This window comes from Oryza glaberrima, chromosome 1, assembly GCF_000147395.1.
Source record: "Oryza glaberrima chromosome 1, OglaRS2, whole genome shotgun sequence".
NCBI classification, from domain to species: domain Eukaryota; kingdom Viridiplantae; phylum Streptophyta; class Magnoliopsida; order Poales; family Poaceae; genus Oryza; species Oryza glaberrima.
This window is the reverse complement of record NC_068326.1, coordinates 37,315,337-37,340,232: the sequence shown is the minus strand read 5'-3', so window position 1 is coordinate 37,340,232 and position 24,896 is coordinate 37,315,337. Positions and strand designations below refer to the sequence as shown.

General features: G+C 41.0%; 4 protein-coding genes across 6 annotated transcripts; 2 read left to right on the top strand and 2 right to left on the bottom strand.

Moving 5' to 3' along the window:
- The first annotated feature begins 153 nt into the window (after positions 1 to 153).
- LOC127780406 (uncharacterized) lies at positions 154 to 5,813 on the top strand. The gene is made up of 2 exons (XM_052307316.1): positions 154 to 301; positions 447 to 5,813. The coding sequence occupies exon 2, from the start codon at positions 493 to 495 to the stop codon at positions 2,752 to 2,754; it is 2,262 nt and encodes a 753-aa protein (XP_052163276.1). The 5' UTR covers positions 154 to 301; positions 447 to 492; the 3' UTR covers positions 2,755 to 5,813.
- A 99-nt stretch (positions 5,814 to 5,912) lies between these two features.
- On the top strand, positions 5,913 to 9,390 carry LOC127780414 (uncharacterized). 2 transcript variants are annotated; one of them, XM_052307332.1, is made up of 4 exons: positions 5,913 to 6,008; positions 6,102 to 6,329; positions 8,548 to 8,629; positions 8,912 to 9,390. In XM_052307332.1, the coding sequence occupies exons 2-4, from the start codon at positions 6,195 to 6,197 to the stop codon at positions 9,118 to 9,120; spliced, it is 426 nt and encodes a 141-aa protein (XP_052163292.1). In that variant the 5' UTR covers positions 5,913 to 6,008; positions 6,102 to 6,194; the 3' UTR covers positions 9,121 to 9,390. The 2 variants fall into 2 exon arrangements, with proteins under 2 accessions (XP_052163292.1, XP_052163286.1); XM_052307326.1 differs by having other exon boundaries at positions 8,909 to 9,390.
- Positions 9,391 to 11,325: 1,935 nt separating this feature from the next.
- Positions 11,326 to 12,955, bottom strand: LOC127784384 (trihelix transcription factor ASR3-like). Its single transcript, XM_052311677.1, has 3 exons — positions 12,394 to 12,955; positions 12,195 to 12,248; positions 11,326 to 11,835 (listed from the first exon to the last, which is right to left on the bottom strand). Exons 1-3 carry the CDS (start codon positions 12,953 to 12,955, stop codon positions 11,501 to 11,503), a joined length of 951 nt encoding a protein of 316 aa, XP_052167637.1. The 3' UTR covers positions 11,326 to 11,500.
- A 699-nt stretch (positions 12,956 to 13,654) lies between these two features.
- Positions 13,655 to 23,906, bottom strand: LOC127784374 (histone-lysine N-methyltransferase, H3 lysine-9 specific SUVH4). Of its 2 annotated transcripts, none has more exons than XM_052311657.1 (15): positions 23,770 to 23,906; positions 22,872 to 23,323; positions 22,185 to 22,268; positions 21,982 to 22,036; positions 21,721 to 21,830; positions 20,912 to 21,091; positions 20,343 to 20,441; positions 19,164 to 19,262; positions 18,324 to 18,373; positions 18,023 to 18,111; positions 17,500 to 17,662; positions 16,997 to 17,102; positions 14,574 to 14,756; positions 14,118 to 14,345; positions 13,655 to 14,031 (listed from the first exon to the last, which is right to left on the bottom strand). In XM_052311657.1, the coding sequence occupies exons 2-15, from the start codon at positions 23,301 to 23,303 to the stop codon at positions 13,918 to 13,920; spliced, it is 1,992 nt and encodes a 663-aa protein (XP_052167617.1). In that variant the 5' UTR covers positions 23,304 to 23,323; positions 23,770 to 23,906; the 3' UTR covers positions 13,655 to 13,917. The 2 variants fall into 2 exon arrangements, with proteins under 2 accessions (XP_052167617.1, XP_052167627.1); XM_052311667.1 differs by having other exon boundaries at positions 23,765 to 23,891.
- Between the last annotated feature and the right edge of the window lie 990 nt (positions 23,907 to 24,896).

Below are 24,896 nucleotides of genomic sequence, written 5' to 3'. Positions count from 1 at the left end.
CTTCTCGCAGGCCGCGGCTAGACCCAATACACAAGGACCGGCCCATTTATTCCCCAAAGGCCCAGAAATTTCTGGGCCGAAAGCCCACGAATCTGATGCCACTGACACGTCGGCCCACGAAGCCGCAGCGTTCATGCGTAGAAGAACCCACTCACCAGCTGGAGGAGCAGCATTCGACCTCCAGATTAATTGCCGTGTTCATGCGTAGCCACCGTCCCCAAATCCAAATCGGTGCTAGGGTTTAGGGTTTCTCGGAATCGAGCCATCGATTTGAATCCAACCTTCGCCCAAATCAGTTTGGGTAAGAGCCCGTTCCCAATTTCCTCTCGAATTGAATCCATCCATCCTCACATCTGCAGCATGGGCTCAAATGCGGCGGAATTTGGTCACCGGGATCTGGATTTGGGGACGGAATGCTCGCGTTTGAATCGGATTCCGTCTCACAGGTGGTGTGCTCGCGGAGGATTCTGAGGCGGCGGCGGCGGGGAGGGGATGGGCGGCGACGCCGAGGCGGCGGCGGGGAGGGAGGCGATCGCGGCGAAGATGCGCGGGGAGGACTACGCCGGCGCGAGGACGCTGCTGCTCGAGACGCTCCAGACCAACCCTAGGCTGGACGACGCCTTCGAGATGCTCTCCGTGCTCGAGGTCCTCTGCGCCGCCGCCGAGACGCGGGCGCGCCGCCCCGGCCTCGGCCGCGGGCGCGGCGTGGATTGGTACAGGATCCTCCAGGTCCTCCCCCGCGACGACGCTGCCAAGATCGACGCGCAGTACAGGAGCATCGTGCGCCAGGTGGAGCCGGTCAGGGACGACCTGCCCGGCGCCGAGGCTGCCCTCCGGCTGGTCAACGATGCGTACGCCGTGCTGTCTGATCCGGCGAAGAAGGTGCGGTATGATTCTACGGTGGCAAATGTTGAGCTGTGGTGCGAAGACATTTTACAAACGAAAGGGATTTGCACTGCTGATAGATCAACTCATGATTATCCGAATGCAGAACTGGGTAGATTAAGCAGCCTTGAGGCAGACTGTAATGCGGTGGCTGGCATCTCAAACAATGTGCCTTCATATGCTCAACAGACTGACAGATCATGTTTGGATGTGGGCGATTGTTCAAATGTTGCTAGCTCTTCCAAAACTAAGAGGACTGATTCATGCTTTCTAGATGATGATGGTTTTCAGTTACCTGATGAGAACCATGTGTGCGAAAAGGATGTGCATTGTGTGTCATCGCCACATGTAGATTTGGATGACAGGTTTACTGATCCATTGGATAACAGAGAAGACGAGCTTTGCTCTATTACACAATATGACGTTCATAACTTTGAGAATGATAGGGAGATAGTGAATTTCGCTGCTGGTCAGATTTGGGCAGCATATGACTGGGAGAAGTTCCCTCGCAGATATGCACGGATTAACAAGATTGTGGCTGACAAAGAGCACTTATATGTTTCATGGTTCAAACCATCCCCACAATCCCATGACGAGAACAGGTGGTTTAGTGCAAGCTTGCCATTTGTTTGTGGAATTTTTATTGCAGATGAATGTAAAATATCGGTAACTTGTCCAACTATGTTATGTCATCAGATATCTTCTGACAATTGGAATCATCATCTTAAAGTTTATCCCCAGGAAGGGGAGGTATGGGCAATCTACAGTGATTGGGACATTGGGTGGTGCAATGACCCTGGGATGCGGAAGAAAAGCACCTTTTATGTTGTAGAAATTCTTAACAGTTATTTAAAAGGCTCAGGCTGCACCGTCGCACAATTGGTAAAGGTAGATGGATATAGAAGCGTTTTCCAGAGGCACGTGAGGAGTGGGAGAGAGCAGTTATTACAAGTCCACATTCATAATCTGCTCATGTTTTCTCACAGGATTCCTTCATTTAGATTTACTTGTGATGTTGGAACGGTGTTTGAGCTTGAACATTCTGCTGTTCCAGAAAACTTGCAATATGAAAATACATCAGCAAGTGTTGCTCCTTTGTACCCTCTTCAAGGTTTACATGATGACTCAAATGGTTTTCATGAAGCTGCTGCCACACACTTATCAAATCCTTCAACCAGCAAAATGGATTTAGGTAACCCCCAACAAGGAATGATGAACTACAATAATAAGTTATCACCTGAGCATTTTGTGGAGGGGCAGATCTGGGCTGTATATAATGCTCCGGATAGAATGCCAAGGTCGTATGTCAGAGTAATCCGTGTGTTATCCCATACTGCAGTTTCTGTGTTGAAGCTGGAACCTCACCCTATGCTCAATGAAGAAATACATTGGGTTGAAGATGGTCTACCAGTTGCTTGTGGGGTGTTTCGAGCTGGTAGTGAGACTGCTTGCAAAGAGATATCAGAATTCTCTCATCCGGTGGAGTGTGACTGGAGCGCAAAGAGGTCTTTCTACCGAATTTTCCCAAAGAAAGGAGAAATATGGGCAATGTACAAAAACTGGAAGATAGCCTTCAGTAATGCTGACATCGACAAATGTGAACCTCGCATGGTTGAGATCCTCTCTGATTACTCAGATGAAATTGGAGTCAATGTATGCAGGCTGACTCGGGTAAAAGGCTGTTTAACCTTTTTCCAGAGAGTAATAGTGGAAGATTTCCATTTGACAAAGTTGATTTCAAGGTCTGAAATGCTAAGCTTTTCCCATCGTGTTCCTGCTTATGTAGTTATTGAAATTAAAGACCGTGATATACCAAAAGGGTCATGGCATCTGGAACCAAATGCCCTTCCTCTCAGGAATATAGATTAATATATATGGGAAGTAGCAAAAAATGTTTAGAGTTAGAGTTTTAGATAATTGTAATGACCAGATCTTCTTCTTTCACCCTGTTATTAATAGAATCATTTGCCTCTATCTGTGTCTGTCATGATTATCTTGTCTGTTAAAAGAGCTGTTTGTTCAGATGTTCCTGCATTTTGTATCCTGGCACAGTGGACATTTCTTCTGCACTTTAATTTAGTAATCACAGATCAGAACTGATTGGTCTTAGAACTTGGAAATGAGCTGACAAAATGACACCAAACAGTCATTTGACATAACTGGTTTCCAATTTACTATACATGTTTGTATTGTTATTGAGCAAATCTTCCGATATAACTGAAATCGCATTCCTCCTGAATGCAAATATTGAAGCATTTTCTTGTATCTGGGTGCCACCGAATTCTTGAATCTCAACTGAGTAATTGATATTGTATTTTTTTGGTGAACTGACTCTGTATTTGTACCCTGCAGCATCATCTTTCCCTTCGCATGCCATCAACTGCGCATTTCCCGTGCCACTGTTCTTGTGTTATTTCTAATGGCTACTAACAGGCTGACCAGTGGGGAGATATCTTTCTTTGAGGACTAACCCTTCTGTAGTTCTATTCTTCTGGCTTCTTCTGGGTGAAAAACCGATGGATGAAAAATCCTTCTTGCATAAATGATTGGATGAAAAATGTCGGTGGTGTGCTGGACTCTGCTAATGTTGCATTTTTTGCCTAAGAAAGCAAAGACACAACCACCAATTGATAAGAGGCCTGTCGATGTTCCCTGTGCATGAGGGCATCCAACATATCTTTGTAGACAGTTCTGCTAGGAACAATAAAATATGTCTAACTGGTTTGTTAAACTTAGAGAAACAAATATCGTTTTCTGCAGACTTGTTTACCTTATTGCTTATTAAGGAGGTCAGCTCAATTATTTGATTTGTTGTGTTATCGAACAAGCATTGTTCGAGTGCAACAGGTCCTTTTTCGATACTACTTTTTGTTTAAGATAAAAGGAAGATTTTATTGATTTCAGATGATTACATCAAGTTAATAGAACCATACTAAAGAACATTCCCTTTGAGCTGACCTGTTATTTCCATTAGTTACCTGTAGGCTATAAGCTTTGTTGTGTACCTGTGCCTGTTTTACTTAAATCAAATGATATTCTTCCTTGCTTATTGCTTAAATCTTTTTACTGTTACTTGTATTTCTAACTTTGCGATAAAATCGTTAAGCATAAAAGGCACTGAATTTTGTATCATGGGTTTCTTGCTCAATTTCAACCTAGTACGGTTGTTCCTTCTATTCAAAGGAAATTGTAGATTAAAATAGACAATAACATATAGTTCTCCTTTTGCTATCAAGACTTTTATGGAGTTTAACTGTAGTCTGTACTGTCGTCTTGGAAGTATGCTACTAGTTATTGTTGTCCACATACGTCCACATACGCTTATGGATTCAACTTACTATTTCCCTCCATTATTTTTGTCCAGCAAGTACTAACATGCTGTTCTGCTAAACTGATGACGTTGAATTCTTGACATGAAGTATTTGTTTTTCTTGTGCTCGAGTGCAACTGGTTTTAAATACTTCTTTACATGCAAACCTGAAGTTTCCTACTTCCAACTGCCTTGAGAGATTTAAGAAAGACAGAGGTAGTTGAATTCATGGTGCTCTATGTGTTTCCTTGTGCTCAAACGCAACTGTTTTTTGAAGCTTTGCATGATACATGCAACTCTGAAGTTTCCTGGCTTCGAACTGTGGAGATATACACTTATGAATTACAGAGAGAAATGGATTTATGATGATTGAAGAGGCGTGTACTAACGTGCAAGTTTACAGGTCAATTGCTTCATGTACTATCCATTCCAGGCGTTGGAAACATGTCACTCTGGAAGCTACAAGTTGTGGGTAAGCTCGAAGTGGAAATGATTGTCCAAGCTGATGTTGAAACCTGAGAGGGCAATCTTGGTCACTAGCGTGCTCAGAAAGGGAAGTAGGTGAGCAGCAGAATGTTTGAAGATATCATGCCCCTTGTTTTTAACATTCGGTACTTCTAAGCATTTCTCTTTGGTACTTCAGATATATATGGTGATTTGTTCCATACATTTCTAATGTGCAACCAAAAGTTTTCAAAGCTGTTAGGTGTCATGTCAGATTGTCCTTAAAAAATGGATGTTAAGCACAGTATACATCAAGAAAATAAAGGGGGATTTAATACGTGTGTCTGTCAATGAGGATCATCCACAAAGATTCGATGAGCTTTAGTTCCCTTCTTTTAGAATCCTTTAGCCTCTCATTAGACGTTTTTGAAAAATATCTTGATTCAAATGCTTTGAGCCGGTTTGGATTGGGCTCATGTAGCTCTCTCTGTCTGACTATCAAGCAATACCAGAGCCATTTGGATTGTTGAGATCTGTCTATCAACAATGATAACAACCTAATTAAGAGCACCAAACCACAGACTTCCTTGTTGATTCAAACAATACCGCACTTTCGATGCAGGTGGACACTGAATGCATGCCAGTGATGATCTTGTTTTTTTGGTTTAATTCTAGTGTTTATGAGAGGTGTAATAGTTGACAGTTCCTCTTTGCCTACTCTACAGAAGAGCCCTAAATTTTGTTCTTTCTTGTTCTGACTTTTTTTCATAGTTTTAAGGATATACTCAAGGACAATAAAACATAGCCGGAGGTATACCTAAACAGCACCCTGATTCTTCCATTAGATTGCTCCAATCCCTTTTCTTTTCACCTTTTTTTATCAATACCAACTCCGTTGATTGCATTTTTAATCTGGCATGCTAGAAGGTGCCAAGAACTTGAACTATTTTGCCTTACATGATAGTAGAATAAACACAAAAGTTTGTCTGCAAGAAAATAAATATACCAAATCCTAACAGAAATGCTTGCATAGAAACAACGTTTGTTGAATATTTAACTGTTGTAATGCTTACCTTTGAATTGGAGCCTACTGCAAGTAACCTCTACTGCGGTGGTTTGTTGTTTCTAACACGAAGTGGACAGGGTGAAAAAAAGGCTCAGGGATCCAATACAAAAGTGGGCCACTTACTAGTGGAAATTGCCACCAGTCTCCATGACAACTGACATTATATATTGCCATTCAACCAAATGAAAATGGAGGACCTTGGAACAGTAGATTCCCATTGTCATGCTGCCACTAATCTGATTGTGTCACTTGTGCGATTGATGGAGTTCACCTTCCATCTTATGCACCTAATCTTATATTCAGGTACATATTAAAATATTTTCCCATCAGTTAGTACTTAGTGGGGTCTCTTAATCACCATAACCTGTTGCTGCTCTTTCTCTCTCCTCTCATCAGGACAAGTATAAAAAGCGAAGCTTTTCTCAACTCCCATTCAGACAAGAGAGAGAAGCTCCACTCTTCTCCACCCCAAGAGAATTGAAGCCAAGCATGGAGAATGGAGGGGAAGAAGATGACAGAGCAAGCCGATGCAAGAGGATTACCAGAGAATCAGATGCAACCAAGAATGGTGCAGCGACCAAGCTGCAAGCTTTGAGGCTCGTCGAGGACCTCTCCCTCCCTTCTGTAAGCTCCTCTCTCTCTCTCTCTCTCTCATCCATCATGTCTCCATTTTTTCCATCTAAAAGCTCTAATGCTTCTTCTGCTTCTAGTTCTACAAAACCCAGAAGTCTCTATCATTGTGGTGAAAAAAAAGTTTTTAAGTTTGATGTTCTCCTCCCTTTGCTTAGGATGTTAATTGTTCCATTAGGTGCACAGACCAGTAGATTACTAGCAGTAATTTTCTGAATCAGTCGATTCTTTTCCAGAACCCCATTGTTCTTCTCCCTCCCTGGTGCATGCATGCATAGCAATAGGCAATGACAGAATTCATACCAGAATCTCTTTCCCTTTCTCAATGCATCAGCACCTCCAATGTCAGCTGTTGTTTACTGCCTTTTGTCTTGCCATTACATCGTGTGTCCCCTGCACATTGAGATGTGTGTGATGAGTGATGACCATAGTTTATCTCCTCGGATACTGGGCCCCTATTTCTGAGTCACTTTTTAGTACCTCTCAACTTTCAGGCTTTTAGCCTAAAGGTTAAAATGGGACTATCAATCAACCAAACAATTGCACTGCAGTAGCTACAGGGTTTTCTTCTAGCTAGGAGCAGGAACAAAACTGCTGAGATCAGAATGATCTCATTAACCCCTCAAAAAAAAAAGAATGATCTATTAATTAAATCCATTTTCTAATTAACTATCTACATCTAAATGGCTGTCTCTTGGTCATGGGATGCAGTGCAAAACAAACCCTGAATTTTTCTCAGTTTTTTTGACCAAGTACCTGGCAGTCACGTGGTCTCCTATCCTCACAAGGGATGGAACCGTTTACTCTAGAAAAAGAATCATAAAGAAATATTTAGAACAAAGAATAACTTCTACCTGTTGTTTTTCACCTTCTCTTTCGACCGTCCGATCAGAATCCATCGATTGTAGCATCCATTGGCATAGCAAAAATACTTAGTCTGTCTTTCTTCATGCGTGCGTACAGCTGTACTTATATTTACATTAAGAAAAGATCTATTCTCACATACGTACTCTGTATTCTCTAGTCAAATTCGGCACATGTGGCACAATACGTTTTCTTTGACCTAGAGTACATGTATACGGAATTAACTAATAATTATAGGCAATACATCCATTTCATCCATTCATCCATCGTTATCGTAATAATTAACATGCTAAATGCCAGTAACAGCTACGTATATTTTGACCACATGCACGTGCTGACGTGCACGGATTTTATACTGGTCCGTGCAAATTAGTGACCGTTTCATAGCTAAGCCAGAGTGTACAGCTCTGACCAATCTTTATCTATACGTGTATTAGTTCCTGCATTTTTACTATTTCTTTTTACAGTAGAGAAGTTCACATTTCCAACCTCATGTATTTTACTACTTATATAGGTAGAATACTGGAATTGCTTGGCATGGATGTCGTACACCCTTAGATTACAGCTAAGAAGAAATATATTAGTAAGATTCCCATCGGATTAGTAAATAAATTAATTACTTGCTGCCTCGACTAGCTATCTATGGATGTCAATGATTTTGGCCACCCGACCATAGGGTATGAGAGGCCACATGCTGTTGCCCACCATGCAGGTAATTAAGCCTGCAGACTGATGATCACAACGGTAGAGTAGGGACTACACGTGATGCATAAGTACTACATAATAATCTATGTGCAATGTGCTCGGATTAATTATATTAGCATATCATGTAGGCATGTAGTATTTATGCATGCATCCCATAGAAGCAGGGACAGAAATTTAAAACTGTATGTATGCCCATAGCAAACTGAACAAGAACAGATGAGGAATTTAACAATGCAGGTCAATAGTGGCTCTCATGTGGTTTTTAGAGGACAGGAGAGGACCACCTTCATATTGTCAAGGTGCCAATTAGCGAAAGATGGAGATTAATGGTTAGGTGAGAGTGAGACCACACATGTATCCATTGGCAACACGTAGTCGCTCTAACTAGCCTTTTAATTAGTGAGTCTCATCAACAGTGATAGTGTAAGACCAGCCTAACCCACTAATAAAGTAGTGGTATAATTTAATTAATTAGTAGATCAATAAGTGGTTATACATAGCTGATTATTGCAGAGTGGTCCCTTAATTAACTTCCTGATTACTTAGAAGCAATGCAAATACAGAAGATGATAATGAAGAATTGATGGTATTTATGGAGGCTGCTAGTGGGATTAATTGTGTGAAATGGAACTGAAAACTGCAGGTGCAGGTGGTGGTGATGAGCGCCAACATGGGCTGTTCGCACTGCCGACAGCGGGTCACAAAGGTTGTCTCCAAGATGAACGGTGAGAATCTAATAACCCTTGTGAAAGTTCTATGAGATCGACAAGAGAGCATCGATGGGTCACATCAAATCTGAAGACCCGATAAATACATCACATACATAGCTTCAGTCCTGAGAACTCGTTAAGTTTAAGGTTAAATTGCACCGACAGAAACATGCATGGAGATACAGAGATGTCATGTTTGAACTGTTTGTGAATAGCATGTTGATCACTGCTAGTGTTACTGTCAGTTAATTACTGCATCTGTTGTTGATATTTTCCATCTGTTTGATTAATTAGCAGGGTTGCTAGATTACATGGTGGATTTTGGGAAGAAGGAGGTGACAGTGAGAGGGACGATGGTGCACACCAAGAAGAAGAGGAAGCAACACAAGAAGAAGCATGAGGAAAACAAGAAGGGAATCGCTGCAAACTGGGAGAAGAAATCGTCTTCTCAGAGCAATGACAGCGCCAGGACGCTGGCCTGGTTTCTACGATGCTACAGTTCATAGCAACTACTACTATCTAGTGCATACTATAGTCTACATATAGTGTTACTTATATACTACTAATATATATAGATATATCTAGAAGCTATATAGCTGCTCGATTAATTGTTTATTTTTCTCTTTAGTTTCTTCTTGCAATTTCTTTCTTTCTCATGTTTTATTATTTTTCTTTTTGATTGAAAATAACGTATGATGGTAGGAAATGTGTATATTCTGCCCATAACTGTTCATTATAAAATCCTCTATTTGCAAGGTAACATACAAAACAAGAAAGCTATTAGCACGTTATTAATTGAGTTTTAGTTATTTTGAACTTAAAAAATAGATTTATCTATTTTTTTAAAGCAATCTCTATATAGAAAGTTTTTGCACAAAATACATCGTTTTACAGTTTAAAAGACGTTTTAACGGAAATCAAGATAAAATTGTATCTTAATCGAAAAAGAACATGCTAGAGTGTACAATATTGAGGGTTCATTGCTTACTTTATTCTTTGCTAGGACCATCTGAAACTCTGAACGACCCCAACCCAACCCAACACTACCCAAACCAAAAGCCAGTGGATGGATGTCGTTTTCAGCCAAGCTAACGATGATGCAAAGTACTTATTCGATCAGTATAACCAACGCCCAACACGCCTAGAGAATCGGATCCATGTAGGGTACTACGCCAGCCAGGAGACACTTTTCTCGCTGCCATCAGATGCATCCAAAGTTGTAGCCTAGAGGTGGTATTGCAAGGATAACAAAGTTAATTACATGTTCACCTAAAAAATGTTAATTTGGACCTAATACAACCAGATATATAGTTAATGGTACAAGCTAGTACTGAAGTACACAAAGAGGTTGGTCAGGCATATGCAACATTCGCAAAATGTTTCAGAAAATTTAGAGAATGTTTTCAGCGTCGCAATGACGCCAAATGTAATGGAACAAAAGAAGCGTTAACGAACTGCATCCGTGCAATACGCTTGGGGGACAGGGATTAGTGGCGACTGAATATTCGCCTTCACATGCTGTGCTTGATGATAGACACTTTATGTTTTTACCTGGGTTTATAGTACACTCACTCTGATCACAAACAGGGCAAAATGTTCAGAGCTATGCTCCCTTGAAAGTGCAGGTTTCACATCAAAGAACACATGTGATGTGATGGAAGGCTTGTACATGTATTGGAGGTGCAATGAGTGAACTCAGCTACGAGTGAAAGTTCACATTCAGATTGATGCCTTCCATGCTGTAATTGATTATACTGGTTTCAAGAATAGAAGACAACTAGAATAGTACATATGATAAATTTTGGTGTTTTCAGGTGTTTTAGTGTAGCTTTGGAAAATGTTCTTGAGGTGCTTGTAAGATGGTGCATTTGGAGATCGATATGTATCTCTTCTTTATCAATGAAACAAGACAGTGATTCTGGCTTTGTTTAAAAAACAAAAAAGAAAAAGAAAGAGTACATATGATAAATCCGGGCCTGGGTAGATAAATTGAGTAAAGCATTTCATCAGAAAGTTCAGTACAGCACTGATGCTAATCATAGGAGGTGCCAAAGATTGGGGCTTCTGCCTTTTGAGAAAAGCAACAGCATGCAGGAGCAAAAGTGAGATCCAGGCTCAAAGACGGACAAGAACAAGAGATAAGATGCCAAAAGATCGAGTGATGGGGATATCACCGTGACACGCGCGATGGTGCCCAAACCTCGCCGCTTGATCAACAAGCATCGAACCAATCAGAATCTCAGATTATATATCTGTCCTGCAATGTCAGCCCAAGAACTGATGAGAAAATTTCAGTCAAGTTCAGAATTCAGTGGTAGTGCTTGTGCCTTGCATCGCTCTCAGATTCACGTAGGAGATGTGAAACCGTTTATCAATTTGTACAGGCGAAGTGTATGTCATGTAAGCGATCACTCAACCTGATTGATCCTTGTCTGTCGAGAAGCAACAAAAACAATGTCACGGATGAAAGCAAGATCGAAAATGGCAGAGTCTCAGACACAATCACCTCTCCTGAAATTCAGACTCAAGACTTCCCTTATCCTTAGCAGCTTCTAACATCTGCTCTCTCATCGTTCGGACGCACGCTTTCCAAACTATTAAGATGTTTTTTTTAAAAAAATATTTTACAAATTACTTTAAAAATATATAATATATTTTAAAATATATTTTAGTTAATATTTAATTAATCATGTACTAATGGATCACTCTATTTTGCGTGCGGGTTCAAATCAGGTAGTAGCTCATACCTAGAAACCACACAATTTCATTGAAACGCAGTTCATCATGGTTAACTGAAACAGTATAATCTGTAACCTGATCTGAACCTTTAATGAGAGTATTTTACATGCTAGTATAGTAGAAGCGTATGGATTTGCGGTTGCTCAGTCAGAGCTTATCGGCGATCCGGCAGACGGCGCCGGCGAGCTTGTCGACGGCGGCGAGGAGCGCCACCCTCTGCTCCCTCTCGGCGTCCCACGCCGCGCGCTGCGCCTCCAGCTGGTCGCCCAGCATCCGGTTCCCTCTCTCCAGGGCCTCGATCACCTGCCTCCCGATGCTCGTCGTCGTCGCCGTCGCCGTCGCCGTTGTCGTGCCCTCCTCCCCTCCGACGCCGGCGCCGTACGTCGCCTCGCTGTCCTTCAGGCCGCCGCCGCCGCCGCCGTCATGCTGCGACGTCGAGTTCTTGTCTGACGCCGCGCCGCCTCTCTTGGCGCTCACCGTAGCTAGAAACATAGACACCAATAATTATGAATAGGATTAGTTTAAAAGGAGCCATTTGAATTGGATTTTAGTTTGAAAATTCCTAAAATATAATCATTATTTTAATATAGTAATGCGTTAAACATTTTTAACTTTAACAATTAATAGTAAAAAAAAAGATTCTGTCGTGTAAAAAAACTATTATAATATACAACACTTTTTATTTAAAATATCTTACTTTTATATATATTGTTGGTTAAAGTAGTATTTTGGAAATCATGTCAGAGTTAGAAAATGTTTATATTTTAGAAACGAAGGGAGTATATGATTGGTCTATGAACATGATAAAATTTGATGGACAAAAATGCGTGCAAAATGACACCTGGATCAGAGCATTCCTGTTGAGATGAAGCAGTAGGTGGCACGTACTTCCTCGCTGCGTACAAGACAGTGCAAGCCAAACGTATCAACTACCGTAAATACACGCAGATAATACGTACAATACGTAGTGTGAAGTGTACAAATGTACGCATTCTTTTTGTAGAAAAATACAAATGGACAAGTGGGGGTGGTGTTCTGACCTGATATGGGCATGACCATGAGCGGCGGCGGCGGCAGCTCGTCGGCGTCCACGCCGTCGCCGTCGGCGAGGTCCTCGCCGAAGTCTGACGGCGGCGCGGCGCCGTGGCCGCCGACGAGCGCGTCGTAGACCTCCCGGTCGAACGACGACGGCAGCTGCCTCGCGCGCCGCTGCTCGCCGCGCATGTCCCAGAACGACTCGAGCCGCGGCGGCGGCGGCGCCTCCCCTTCGCCTTCGCCGGCGGCGACAGCGTTGTCACCGGCGCCGGAGACGACGGCGGCGAGGTTCTTCTCCCAGGCGACGATCTTCTTGAGGTCCCAGGAGAGGTTGCCCCAGCGCTTGCGGCACTGCATGGGCCCGCGCTCGACGCCGTGGCGGCGGCAGTAGGCCGACACCGCCGCCCACTTGAGCCTCACCGGCTGCGGCGACCGCCGCCCGCGGTGCTCCATGGCGCGCCTCGCCTGGAGCAGCACCAGCGTCTCGTGCCGCGTCCACCGCGGCAGCCGCGACCGCGGCGTGCCGGCGCCCGCCGCCGGCGAGGTCGCGTTGGCGGCGCCCGACATTGCTGCTGCTGCTGCTGCCTCCCGGAACTCGATCGATCGAGAGGGATCCACCAAGCTGGGATTTATCTGCGGCCATCGCCGCCATTAAATCGGGAATCAAAGCTTGCAATTTTGGCATCCAGCGGAAACAGGCAAGAAATTAATCTCATCATACTCATCTCTTTTTATCTCATCCAACTAAGAGGCCATAGAAAATCAGTGTAATTCTACTGGCGAATCATAACTACGGCAAAGAAAATTAGCAAGAAGTTAATCTAGTACAGCTAATGTCGTCTCATAACAAGCATGTTCATTAGGCCAAATAATCATGTCATACCACTAACCATGTCAATCAATAGGACATAAATAGCATTGCACATGACAGGCTGACAATGTATAGCAGCAACCAGCAATGTTCTTGAATCTTTACTTCTTACCATTTTCTTCTTGAGCATTTCCAGCTCTGCTAGTATTGGGCATTGGCATTGCAAATGAAGCAAGCAGCAACACGGCAGAGACCAAATACAATACAAATCCAAGATGCTCATTGCGATATCAAGAAATTTAAGGTACGCAGGAAATGCACCGGATGCAACTTACATCAACAATTGCATTGTACCGATTCGAACAAGAACATAAATATGTCCAGGAAGAAACACATTGTCGCATGAACATCACAAGCATGGAGCAGGAAGAAGAACAAGTAAATGGCCATGAGGGTTAAATCAGCACTTAGATATATAGGTTAATTGTTTATAAGATATCATAGCATGTTCTCTACACAAAAATAGAATGCTATTCTTTTGCTAAATATCATAGCATCTCCAACATGACCTCTACAAAAAAATCAGAATGCTCATCTTCTGCAAAATATCATAGTGTTTCCAGCATGCCATTTACACGCCTGGCACTGAATACATATACTACTATATATTATAGTTTAGAGTGGTTCATATTCCAAATAGATGCAAACAGGTGCAGATCTAATAAAGTCGCTTCCGGCAGTACGGTGCACCACAGAAGCAAGGCAGCTTGACAATATTTCCATCAGGCCCAACAACACTGTCCAAGACATAGCCATAATCATATGAAAGCTCCTGCAATGCAATGGTGGTCACTGGTCAGGACAAAACATATAAATAGCTGTAACTGCAGAAACCATAAGGAGCTGAAATAAGCTGACCTGAAGAGGAAGTATAGTGTCAGCAGCAAAGAGCGTCACCTTTGCCAGCTTAACATCATTATGGGAGCTCAAGACACACTGGACAAAAAGGTTAGGCTCGCAGCTGTGGTTTATAAACCTTGCAAAGTTGCCAATAGAGCCAGCATCAATGCAATACTCTGGTGCAGGTGGATCTGAATCATTCTCCGCATGAAGAGACGGCAGATGCATGTCAGAGCCAGCCCTTTTCTGCAGAAATAAAGGTAGCTGGTAGTCAGGAAATTGTGCAAAGCAGCATTTATTGATATCTCAACATGAATGAAAACAAAAGTATTTACAGTACTTCACTTTGCAAAGGAGCAAAAGTTGAGCACCGAACAGTGACATTAAGGATGTCACACATGGCAGCAAGGGATGATAGATTGCAATTGAACGATTGGTTCAACATTGAGTACTGAGGAAAGAGAAAATAAGTACCTCTCTTCCATCCAGACCCTTCATAGTTTGAAGACAATCAATATCAAATATGTAATTGTTCTGCAGCAAACCATCTACTTCTTCAGTCCTCCTCAGCACACCAGTGTACTCACAGATGGGAGCCCCAGGGAGGATAGTATCCCAAGTCCTGACACCCCAGCCTTTTGAAGCTGTCTTAAATACCTGAATACAGAAGTAAAGCTTGCTAAACAACATGCAGCAAGATAGGAAATGCTAACAAGAGAATCAATCCGCTTCTAACAGAACATTAGGATCTTGTTGCGAGTTGACCCAGCCTATCGACAGTTATACTCCCTCCTGTCTTGAAAACGTGTTGATTTTTTACATCAACATGGTCCCCAACATACAACTTTGATCTCTATCTAATGCAATATATAAGAAAACTCCAGCAAAACAATAATAGTACGGAAGTGATTTTTGAGACAATTTTACATATATGACTTTCAAGAATCTAATCTAAATAGTTAAAAAAGATGCTAATGTCTAAAGTTTGACTTGAAAGATATCCAAAATAACATATTTGTGTGACCAGAGGAAGTAATATTAGTTAAAAATGCAGTGGCTGCATGGAGTGAGAACTGAAGATTTTCTATTCTCTGGAAGCTTCACTCATTTTTCCATTTCTCTAACTCTGCTATATACATGTACATATGGGCCTGAAGGGCCCTGACACAGACACATATATAACTCAACAAGAACTAAAAATACTAAAGAAATGTGGTGTTCAGTAGAGGGAGAATACTGATGGTATACAAGTCAGAGAAATCAACGTAGAGGAATCAGATAATCAAAAGGATGAAACTGAAACAACATGAGTTATGTTTCACAAAGAGCAAAGTGCACTGGAAGTCCTTAAACTTGTAAGCATGTGTCATCTAGACGTTGCAAAATACAGATCCAAGCCCCTAAACGTGTTAAAAGTATGTAATCTAGGTCCGAAACAGTTCAATACCCCTTCAGACCGTGATCTGGTTCTTGATATGGAAGACTATGCATGTGATGTGGCAGAGAAAACAGAAGAAATTAAGAACGAGGGAGATGATGGAGGATGAGGGAGGGGAGAGAAAGGATGAGAGAGATGATCGATGAGGGAGAAAGGAGAGAGATGAGAGAGGATCGAGGATACAGATGGCAGACACATCTGGGTCCATATCTGCTGCCACGTCAACACCGGGAGAAGTTCAGATAGTATGGCATGCTTTAACAAGTCCATGGACCTACAGTAAGTCACACCTTACAAGTTCAAGGACCATTGGTGTATTTTATTCCTCCAAAAATACTTTTGAGTTGTGTCAGCAGAATAAACCAAATTTCATGTAATTAACATAGATAGAAGTACAGAATGCCTCAAAACCCATTCTCGTCCAAAATTGAGTTTATAGTTCACAACTTTGCACACAAACTTTAACTAAATAGGACAACCCACACGAGTTCAGAGTAAGCAACAAGGAATAAATGTGACAATAACATGATGAAGAAAAAAAAAGTTAAATTTCATAAACCCCATGTTTTATGGTCAAAGTTTCAGAAAACCACGGGTATTATGACTTGTGGCAAATAACCACAGGTTTTATGGTGTAAAAGTTTCATAAAACCCCACCTTTATTCTAATTTCAATTGATTTCAACATATCTAAAATAATATTTTTCAAAGTAGCGAAGAGTAAACCGACAACCTTAATTAAGAAATCAATAACTAAAAGTTTCATATACATTCTACGTTTTGAAATTTTAACTAAATACTTTAGAACCACAATAGCTGGGCCTATGTGCCATTGGTCATAATGCCTGGGGTTTTATGCAACTTCAACCATAAAACGTGACGTTTGCTAAAATTTGCTCAAAAAAAAACTTCTTACTACCTCCTTCCCAAAAATATTGCGGGTCAAATCTCATCCTAGGTAGCAACATTTTGGAACAGAGGAAGTACAAATTTAAGGACCATTGATGTATTTTACTCCTTCGAAATTTTTTTTTGCTATATTAGCAGATTAAATAAAATGACAGCATAGATAGAAGTACAGTATGCCTCAAAACCCATTGTTGTCTAAAACTTACTCCCTCCGTCCCAAAATATAACTACTTTTAGCACTCAGGATTTGTGCTAAAATATAACAACTTCTCCACCAACATTCCCATATCAATCAATCACAATCCTCCACCATTCACTTTTTCCACCTACCTCCACTACTCAACCAATCACAACCTCTCCCTATTTAATTCTACCTATTTTTCTTAATAATCGTGTCCAACTCTAAAACTTTGTATATTCTGGAACAGAGGTAATAGTTTACAGTTCACAACTTTGCACATAAATTTTAACTCAACAGAATAACCCACACGAGTTCTAAGTAACAAGGAATGAAATGTGACAATAACAAGATGAAGCAAAAAGAAACCAACCTCCAAGCGATACTGCAGACCTTTCTGAGATGTTCTATTTACACAGTTGTTGTTGCAGCTGCAATTAGCACCACATTCAAATACAATAGCTTTGGGCTCCACCAACCTAAAGATTGACCACTAATGATCAGCTAGCAAAATGAATATGCTTGCTCTCTTATGAATGTGTACGGAGATACATGATTTTCATCATGATAACAAACCATTGCGCCTATTCCTAAATATAAGTATTTCTAGGTTGTTCAGCAAAGATCAAGGTTGAGGAGAAATTACTATTGGGCCTCATGAAAAATGGGTGGTTGGGAGTGGGAGGTTGGTTGAGGATAAGATAGGAAAACATTTGAACGATTAGTAATCGGTGGGATAAGTAGGTACTCTAGGAATGCTTATATTTGTGTACAAATTTTTAAACCTGAAATGCTTATAAATGGGGACCACTATGATTGAATAGCTTGTATGAAATATTATAGACATTAACGAAGGAATTTGGAAATGCAGTCTACCTGCCAATGTTCTTGTGTGATACATAAGGTAAATCAGAACCATTGCGCTGCGCGCATGAGCAGTTTTTGTTGTTTGCACAATCTCCTTCACAGTCACAGCCATTACAATAAGATGGAATCTTGATGCCCTTTGGAATTTTTAGAGATTTGGAGTACACAAAACCTACAGCCATTTTCAAGGGTAAACATAAAGTAAATAAACTCAATAATTCTCAATATTTAGAATTTTGACAACCGAATATGCAGATCATGTCATACAAAAAAATGATGATGAAGTATTATCTATAGTTGCTAATAAAAATATAGAATACTTGGAAATAGGAAAAACATTTGATTAAACACTTGGTGGGTCTTACAATAATATTTCAACCATGCATCATACTGAAATCAGAATTTAATAAAGAATCCCAAATCAGTATATTATACTATGCTAAGATGCCAAGTAATCTGGTTAAGGGAAAAAACATAAAGAGCTAATGTAAAACCAAAATATGTATAGCCAAAACACAAATATGAAACATACCAGTTGGAGGAACAGGTGGGTCATCAACCAAATTAGTAGCAGGAATAGGAAGATTCTCCTGCCCACCAGATATGTCATCACAAACCAACCTAGAAAGTAGCAAGGCACAGGTCATACAACATGATATCAGCGTCACTAAGAATGGCACACTATAAACAAAGCATGACCAAACATAGAAATCTATCTGTGTACAACAAAACATGCACAGCTCACAGTACAACAACAGCTAGCTTAGGCAGCTTGAGATGCCTTGAAATTATTCAAGGACAATGTATAAAATTTTAGAGCTTCGATCATATACCCAGGTAATTCCGAAATCGTGGTGGGAGCTTCAGCACGAGTAAATCGGACCTGCACATGTAGATATGTTATGGGGCACCAGCGGTGAAAAAAGTAACCAAACTTGTTAATAAATGCCAATCTTTTGTAATATCTCTATATATATTAGTATATATTCATGTCCTAAATTTTTTTTTGGGGTTACACATTCAAATTTCAAATACCTGGACAATCAACATTATATTTATTCATTCAGTTCAGCTATTCATCAACAGATAAAATGCAGCCAAGTGACTATTATTTTCAAAGAAGTACATCAGTGCAAGCAGACTTAAGAAAGAAAGGATACTGCTGAAACTGAGTGTTTTAAATATTTAGCCTTTTCCCGTAAAAAAAAAAGTGTAAATTTCACAAAACTACAGATACTTTGACTAAATTATCACAAAACTACAGATTTAGGGTGATATATCACAAAACTACAGATTTAACACTAAATTTCTCACGAAACTACAAATTTAAGGTAGAATATCGTAAAACTACAGATTTAGTAATAAAATTATCACAAAACTACAGGTTTAGTGATAATTTAATCACAAAACCTACACGTTTATAACTCAAACATAACACTAGTGCTAAGGATTTAAACTCTAAAATCTGTAGTTTTGTGATAATTTTGTTATTAAATTTGTAGTTTTGCGATACTCCACCTTAAATCTGTAGTTTTGCGATAAATTTAGTGCTAAATCTGTAGTTTTGTGATACATCACTTTAAATCTGTAGTTTTGTGATAATTTGATCAAAATATATGTAGTTTTGTGAAATTTACTCAAAAAAAAATAGCTTTAACCAAGCTCAAGCATACCTCAGAAGTTGTCAGTGATGGCTGTCCCTCAAGCCGCTTTAATTTATATTTGAAAACAACGTGCCCTTGTACTCCATTCTGCACCCAGTCATCTACAACCTATGGAACATTGGAAAATATGAACGTCAGGGATGAAGAAATGGAAAAGAAGAGGTATTGGCAAAACTATTTTTATTGTGTCCCCAATAGACTATCTTTGGATAAGGATTTAGTTAATTGAATGTATTCTTTAGCATATTTGCAATACAGGGTTGAAGAAATAATCACCGGAGGCAGTGTAAATAGTGTGTTTCAGGAAATTCATTTCTATCTCTGTATTAGCAAATGGGACACCGTCAGGCATAATAAAAGGCAAGCAACTGTTTAGACAGGTAGTTTGGCAGATATCCAAGCATGCAACAGTCAGCAACACATTTGTATGAACTTATCTAGAACATCTATACTCCTATAAATGATGCTACTGGTGGTGTCCAAGTCTGCCTCCAACACCACAAACTGACATGTGGGGCTATAAGCATAAGGTCCTCACAACACATGAATGGCCCTGGAATTGCTAATCTAGAAATTGTAAGGGGTTACAAACAAAACCTTCAAATTACTTGCCACTCACTGATGAACTATAAGCGTCCTATCTTGTATTATCCAACCATATGGCTTGTAGAAATAGATGAAGAGGATGAAAAGAGGTGATCTAGCAGTATATTTCAGTATGGCTGCCTTTAGAGATGACATTATATGCCTAATCAACTAACAATGCTATAAACATGTTTTTTTTTGCTTTTGCTTTTATCTCTTATAATATCCATTGCAATGCACAGGCCTTTAGCTAGTAACATGATATTACTTTAGTCACCCGGTGGCTTTGTACCTAGGCTATCATCCACAAACCAGGTCTTCGGGATACTATTGTGGTGGTATCGCGACATTTGGACCAGGTGGCACGGGAGGTTTTTACCGAGGCACGATCTAGTCTACGGATTGATTGCCACTAATATCTCTGTTTCGTGAAGGGGGTCTAGATAGGTCTTTCTTTGTGTCTGGCTGTGTGCATCCTATGCAGAGGCTGGTAGTGGGCTCAGTTGAAATGTATCATCTTGGTGTATTTAACTGAGTTTTAATAAAGCTTCCATTATCGAAAAAAGTAACATGATATTTGAAGAGATTAAGAAAAGATACTACCTTGTACAGCCCATCATAGGTGTAGACCTTCCCAGTGTAGCTATTCTTTGATATATGTCCTCGGATAACTCTTATGGGATTGCCATTATCCTTACTGTTCTGCAATATTACCAAAACAGAGAAAGGGTCAAAATGAAACAAAGTTCAGAAGAAAAATAATGCCATTGGCATAAATACTAAGGAACAACATTTTGCAAACTGAAAGATACGAACAAATTGAAACGTATTTAATAGAATGCCTTTACTCAAAGATGCAAACAAAAATACGTCAAACAAGCCACAATCGGAATGTATTATAATCCAGCACAAAAAAAAGCATTCTGAAAACAAGCACCGTCCATGCATATAAATCCTATATCTTCTGAAAAGGAATAGATTATCCACAATGACAGCTCATGGAAACTATGCAAATCTGAAATTTACATCTTAAATAGTTGGTATTCGTATAGTGCACAATTAATTGGCTATAATTTTTAAAAAAGGATATATCATCACTGAAATAAATGGATACCCTTCAAACAACATAAATAATTATCATACAGTAGTAAAAGAAAACCACCATAACTAACCTTCAATGCCAAATTTCCACGTTGCAGTTGTTGAGAGCCAATTTGGCGATGATTACCGAGTAAATCATTTCCTCCTTGACCAGTATAAATAATTTCATCTGCCTTATCAAGATCATCTTCATATATTCCCGACATGACAATACAAGTTGCCAGTGGGAAAGTTAGGTTTGCATACTCCTCCTGTTTAAAGGAGAATTGCTAAATTAATTAGTTCAGCAGAAAAACCCAAAGAAACAGTAACATTTATCTGTAAGCAGTTTTTATTTTTATTTTGGAACTTTGAATTTGCTATCATTTTGTTTTTATAGGAATTGAACTAATTTCTGCAGAAATCTAAGTACTATGTTCCAAAGGAGGTCTAAGAAAGTAATTAAAACCAAATGCAGCAACAAAGAACTATAAACCTGAGAGAAAGCTAAAAGAGAATGCTATGTGTGTTCTAAAAGTCAGCGCTTGGTGCTGGATAGCCACCGCAATTTGGCATTAGGGGCTTGCCCTACCGTGGGAACTCTAGTGCTATTATATTTATGTTCAATTGTCTTCTTTTTCTGTCATATGCTTGCTGATTGCTAGGAAGCCCCTAGTCAAGTTGGTTCTATGCGGTGTCTAGGCACTCCTAGGCGCTAGGCTCTAGAACTGCTAACCATCCAGTGTTTAGGGCCTTCTTGAACCAATGATGCCATGTCTGAATAACAAGCTACAACGATACAACTAAGTATACTAGTGTAAGTTGTAGTTCCATTATCAGATGAACAAAATATTGTACAACATGATTTATTTTAGTTGATATGGAAATGTACAGTATTTACCTTTCCCTGATATTTCATTCCCATATAATCAATGCCATTCAGCCAATGACTATGAATGCCCAAAACAACCATCTCGGCACGAGAATAAAATTGATCCCCAACATCAACACCTGGCAAGGAAGAAGAACGACATTATATTGAAAATCCTTGCTTTAGAATACATACATATGGGGCAAACATAAAATGAGAATAGACCAGGTATCTCTAGTTCGAATCACTACACCACAAGGTTCCCTTGTTAGGAAAAGAGAATATACTAACCAGGTAGTTCCCCTATTATCTTCTCTGGATAAAGCACGGCATTGCTTTCTTGCATCTAGAATTATAACAGTAGTTGTAAGTGTAACCCAAGCAAAACAGGTATGTGTTTTCTCCAAAACACCGTATGGAAGAGAGGCATTTTTGGGGATATCTTTGTATGGCAAATATCACCCAAAATTCAAACGCAAAGAGCAACACAGCACCTTTGTAATGGCTTTCAAGTCAGGCCGCTTTGATGGACGCTTCTGGCCTTCCTGTAACACAGCTTGTGCTCTTTTCTGCTCCTCCTGAAATTCCACAAGTGCATTGTCAGATAACATACGTTCCTGCAATAATTTTTTTCACCAGATGCAATGATATCTGAATAGTTCCTATATCTGTGTAGTACTCTTTTAAAGGATCTCAATGGTGGTGGAGGTGGTGAATATGCCACCACCAACCACAGCTACCATGTGGTTCTCCAAAATGCTGAGGTAGATAGATATCCCAAACCATCGAACAAGGAAAATTTATTTTAACGTAAGGCAGAAAATGATGGCAAATATACTACTCTTTTAAAGGATCTCAATAGTGGTAGGGAGTGGTGAATCCGCCACACCAATCACCAATGCCATGAGGTAGATGGGCACCCTAAACCATCTAACAAGGTAAATTTATTTCTCAGTGGGGTACAAAATGGTTACAGATACGACCTGAAGATTTTACAATAGAAATAATTTTATTTTACTAGGCTTTATATTGTTCGGTGGGTTTCTTGTTTAATTCCAGTTGCAACGCATGGGTATTCTGCTAGCCTACTGAAAAATAATGTGATTCTTCTGTGCTTTCCAAACTGGTTCTAAAATTAAAACGATTAAAATGGAGCTGAACATTCAGGTGCAAAAGATAACCTGGACAAGGTGAAGGTAATGGCTGGTGAATGCCCTCAAGGTTTCCTTCACCCGCAGTTTCGCACTCTTCCCGTTGCCAAGGACATCATCCTCGGCAGCAGGTCGTGCGAACCCGGCACAAGAAACCGGCTCCGCCGCAATTGCGGGCATCGGCTTCCCCTCCGAGGAGGGCTTCCTCTCCGAGGCTGCATCGCCCATCCTGACCGGCTTCATGGCGTGCTGCGCCACCGGCTCCTTCTTCTCCTCTTCCCGCTTCCTCTTGCCGCCGCGCCGCCGGCCAGCACTCTCCTTGGGCTCCTCCTGCTCCACGTAAGTGGGACGGCGCGTCCTGTTCGAGCACCGAACGCTGCGGCGCAGCGCAAGCGCCGCCTCCAGTGGCGGCTTCGGCACCGGTGAGACCTCCATCACGGCCACCGAATCCATCACCTCCATCCACTGGAGCTCCGCAAAATCTACCCAAACACGACAAACCAAGCTGCATCAGCCACTCTGCTCTCACCTCGCTCGTTCGGATTCCACACGCCATCGCTAACAAATTGCTCTAAACAAAATCACACGCAACAATCCGCGAGAAATGGGGGAACAATCAACACAAAACCCCACCAAAAACCCCAAAACAAAGGCTCGCACGCCAGATGAACAAAACCCCATTCCACCACCAATTTTTCGCCCCTTTTTTTGGGGGACACCAACTCTTCACCCAATCGACGCCAACACCAAAAGCAACAAAAACAACCAAAAAAAAACCCACCAAAAACCTTCCCAAAAACTCGCGCGCCAGATGAACAAAACCCCTCTCTACCCCCAACTCTGCAGTCTTCACACCAAATCAACCCCAACAAAAGCGACAACCAAAACATGGCAGGGAGTACGAACGGCGCAGGATCCAGAACCTCACCGACGGCGACGATGCGGAAGGCGGCGGCGGCGGAGGCGGCGGCCGCGCAGCAGTGTGGGAGGAGGAGGAGAAGGGGTGGAGACGAGCGAGCGAGCGAGCAGAGCAAAATAGCACGCGAGATGGCTGCGCTGCGCCTCCTCGCCTTTTGCGAGCTGAGGTTAATTACCACGCTACCCCCGGAAGTTCGCATCAATTTACGGGCACTGCCACCAGTTTGAATTTTGGGTGGGATTCACGCCGTCAGGAGATCGGACGGCTGGGAGCTCGTCATTCGAATTGCAGGCGTCGGCTGCACCGTCCGATTGGTGTGGTGGTATTTCAAACCGGAAGTCAAATCAGCGCGCCAGTTCGCAGTGGTCAGGACGGAGGGCAATCTTCGATTTGAGATTTTTTGTTTCCCTTCGTTGTTCATGAATCATGGGGCTATTCCATAGGTAGACAGGACTCACCTTTCCTTTTTGCATAGTGTTTGATTCTTGGAAAGATAGAGCTGCTTGTTGTTGGTTGTTTTGAACTTGAATTTTGAACCAGATGTTTTACCTAGAGGGGAAAATTCAGCCTAAAGTGTTCAGCTGCACCGCTGGGTCAGGGATGGGGTAAGTGAAAAGGGTGTTATGTACTTATGTGTTATTGTTTAGAAAAGAAACTGAAGATGTGCACATCTTTAATAGTAACTTGAATCATGCTAATATCATCTAAACTACTCATATTTAACTTTGCATCTGATATTACTAAATCAATGTCTAAAAAATACGACAGTAATAGGCATTGCAACAAAACTCGCATTTATAGGTAAAGCATGATTCAGATTTACGTGGTTTGACTGGTAAGGGTATAATAGGGAAAACACATACCCATTCCTCATAGCTACTCTAGGTCACTGGGTCAGGAGGTGCAAAAGGAGAGAAACACTTTAATGCTTTAGGTTGGGTTCAGTAGAGAGTTTGGCTTTTGCAGCTCTCCCGTTTACTCTGGGCACGTTTTTTAAAACTGTTAACAGACGCGCTTTTTTAAAAAAAATATAGATGTTTATTTATATAAAAACAAATAAACCTAATTTGTACATTTATAATAATTACTATTCAATTAATCATATATTAATTACTTGTCTCGTTTTGCTTGATGTG

Coding starts and splice junctions, on each gene's coding strand:
- LOC127780406 (XM_052307316.1), top strand. CDS start 493: ATGGGCGGCGACGCCGAGGCGGCGGCGGGGAGGGAGGCGATCGCGGCG.
- LOC127780414 (XM_052307326.1), top strand. CDS start 6,195: ATGGAGAATGGAGGGGAAGAAGATGACAGAGCAAGCCGATGCAAGAGG. Junction 6,330..8,547: donor AGGACCTCTCCCTCCCTTCT/GTAAGCTCCTCT, acceptor TGAAAACTGCAG/GTGCAGGTGGTGGTGATGAG. Junction 8,630..8,908: donor GGTTGTCTCCAAGATGAACG/GTGAGAATCTAA, acceptor TTGATTAATTAG/CAGGGTTGCTAGATTACATG.
- LOC127784384 (XM_052311677.1), bottom strand. CDS start 12,955: ATGTCGGGCGCCGCCAACGCGACCTCGCCGGCGGCGGGCGCCGGCACG. Junction 12,249..12,393: donor CATGGTCATGCCCATATCAG/GTCAGAACACCA, acceptor TCTTGTACGCAG/CGAGGAAGTACGTGCCACCT. Junction 11,836..12,194: donor ACAGGAATGCTCTGATCCAG/GTGTCATTTTGC, acceptor CTATGTTTCTAG/CTACGGTGAGCGCCAAGAGA.
- LOC127784374 (XM_052311657.1), bottom strand. CDS start 23,303: ATGGAGGTGATGGATTCGGTGGCCGTGATGGAGGTCTCACCGGTGCCG. Junction 21,831..21,981: donor GATAATAGGGGAACTACCTG/GTTAGTATATTC, acceptor CTTCCTTGCCAG/GTGTTGATGTTGGGGATCAA. Junction 14,757..16,996: donor GTCTGCAGTATCGCTTGGAG/GTTGGTTTCTTT, acceptor TTCTGTATTCAG/GTATTTAAGACAGCTTCAAA.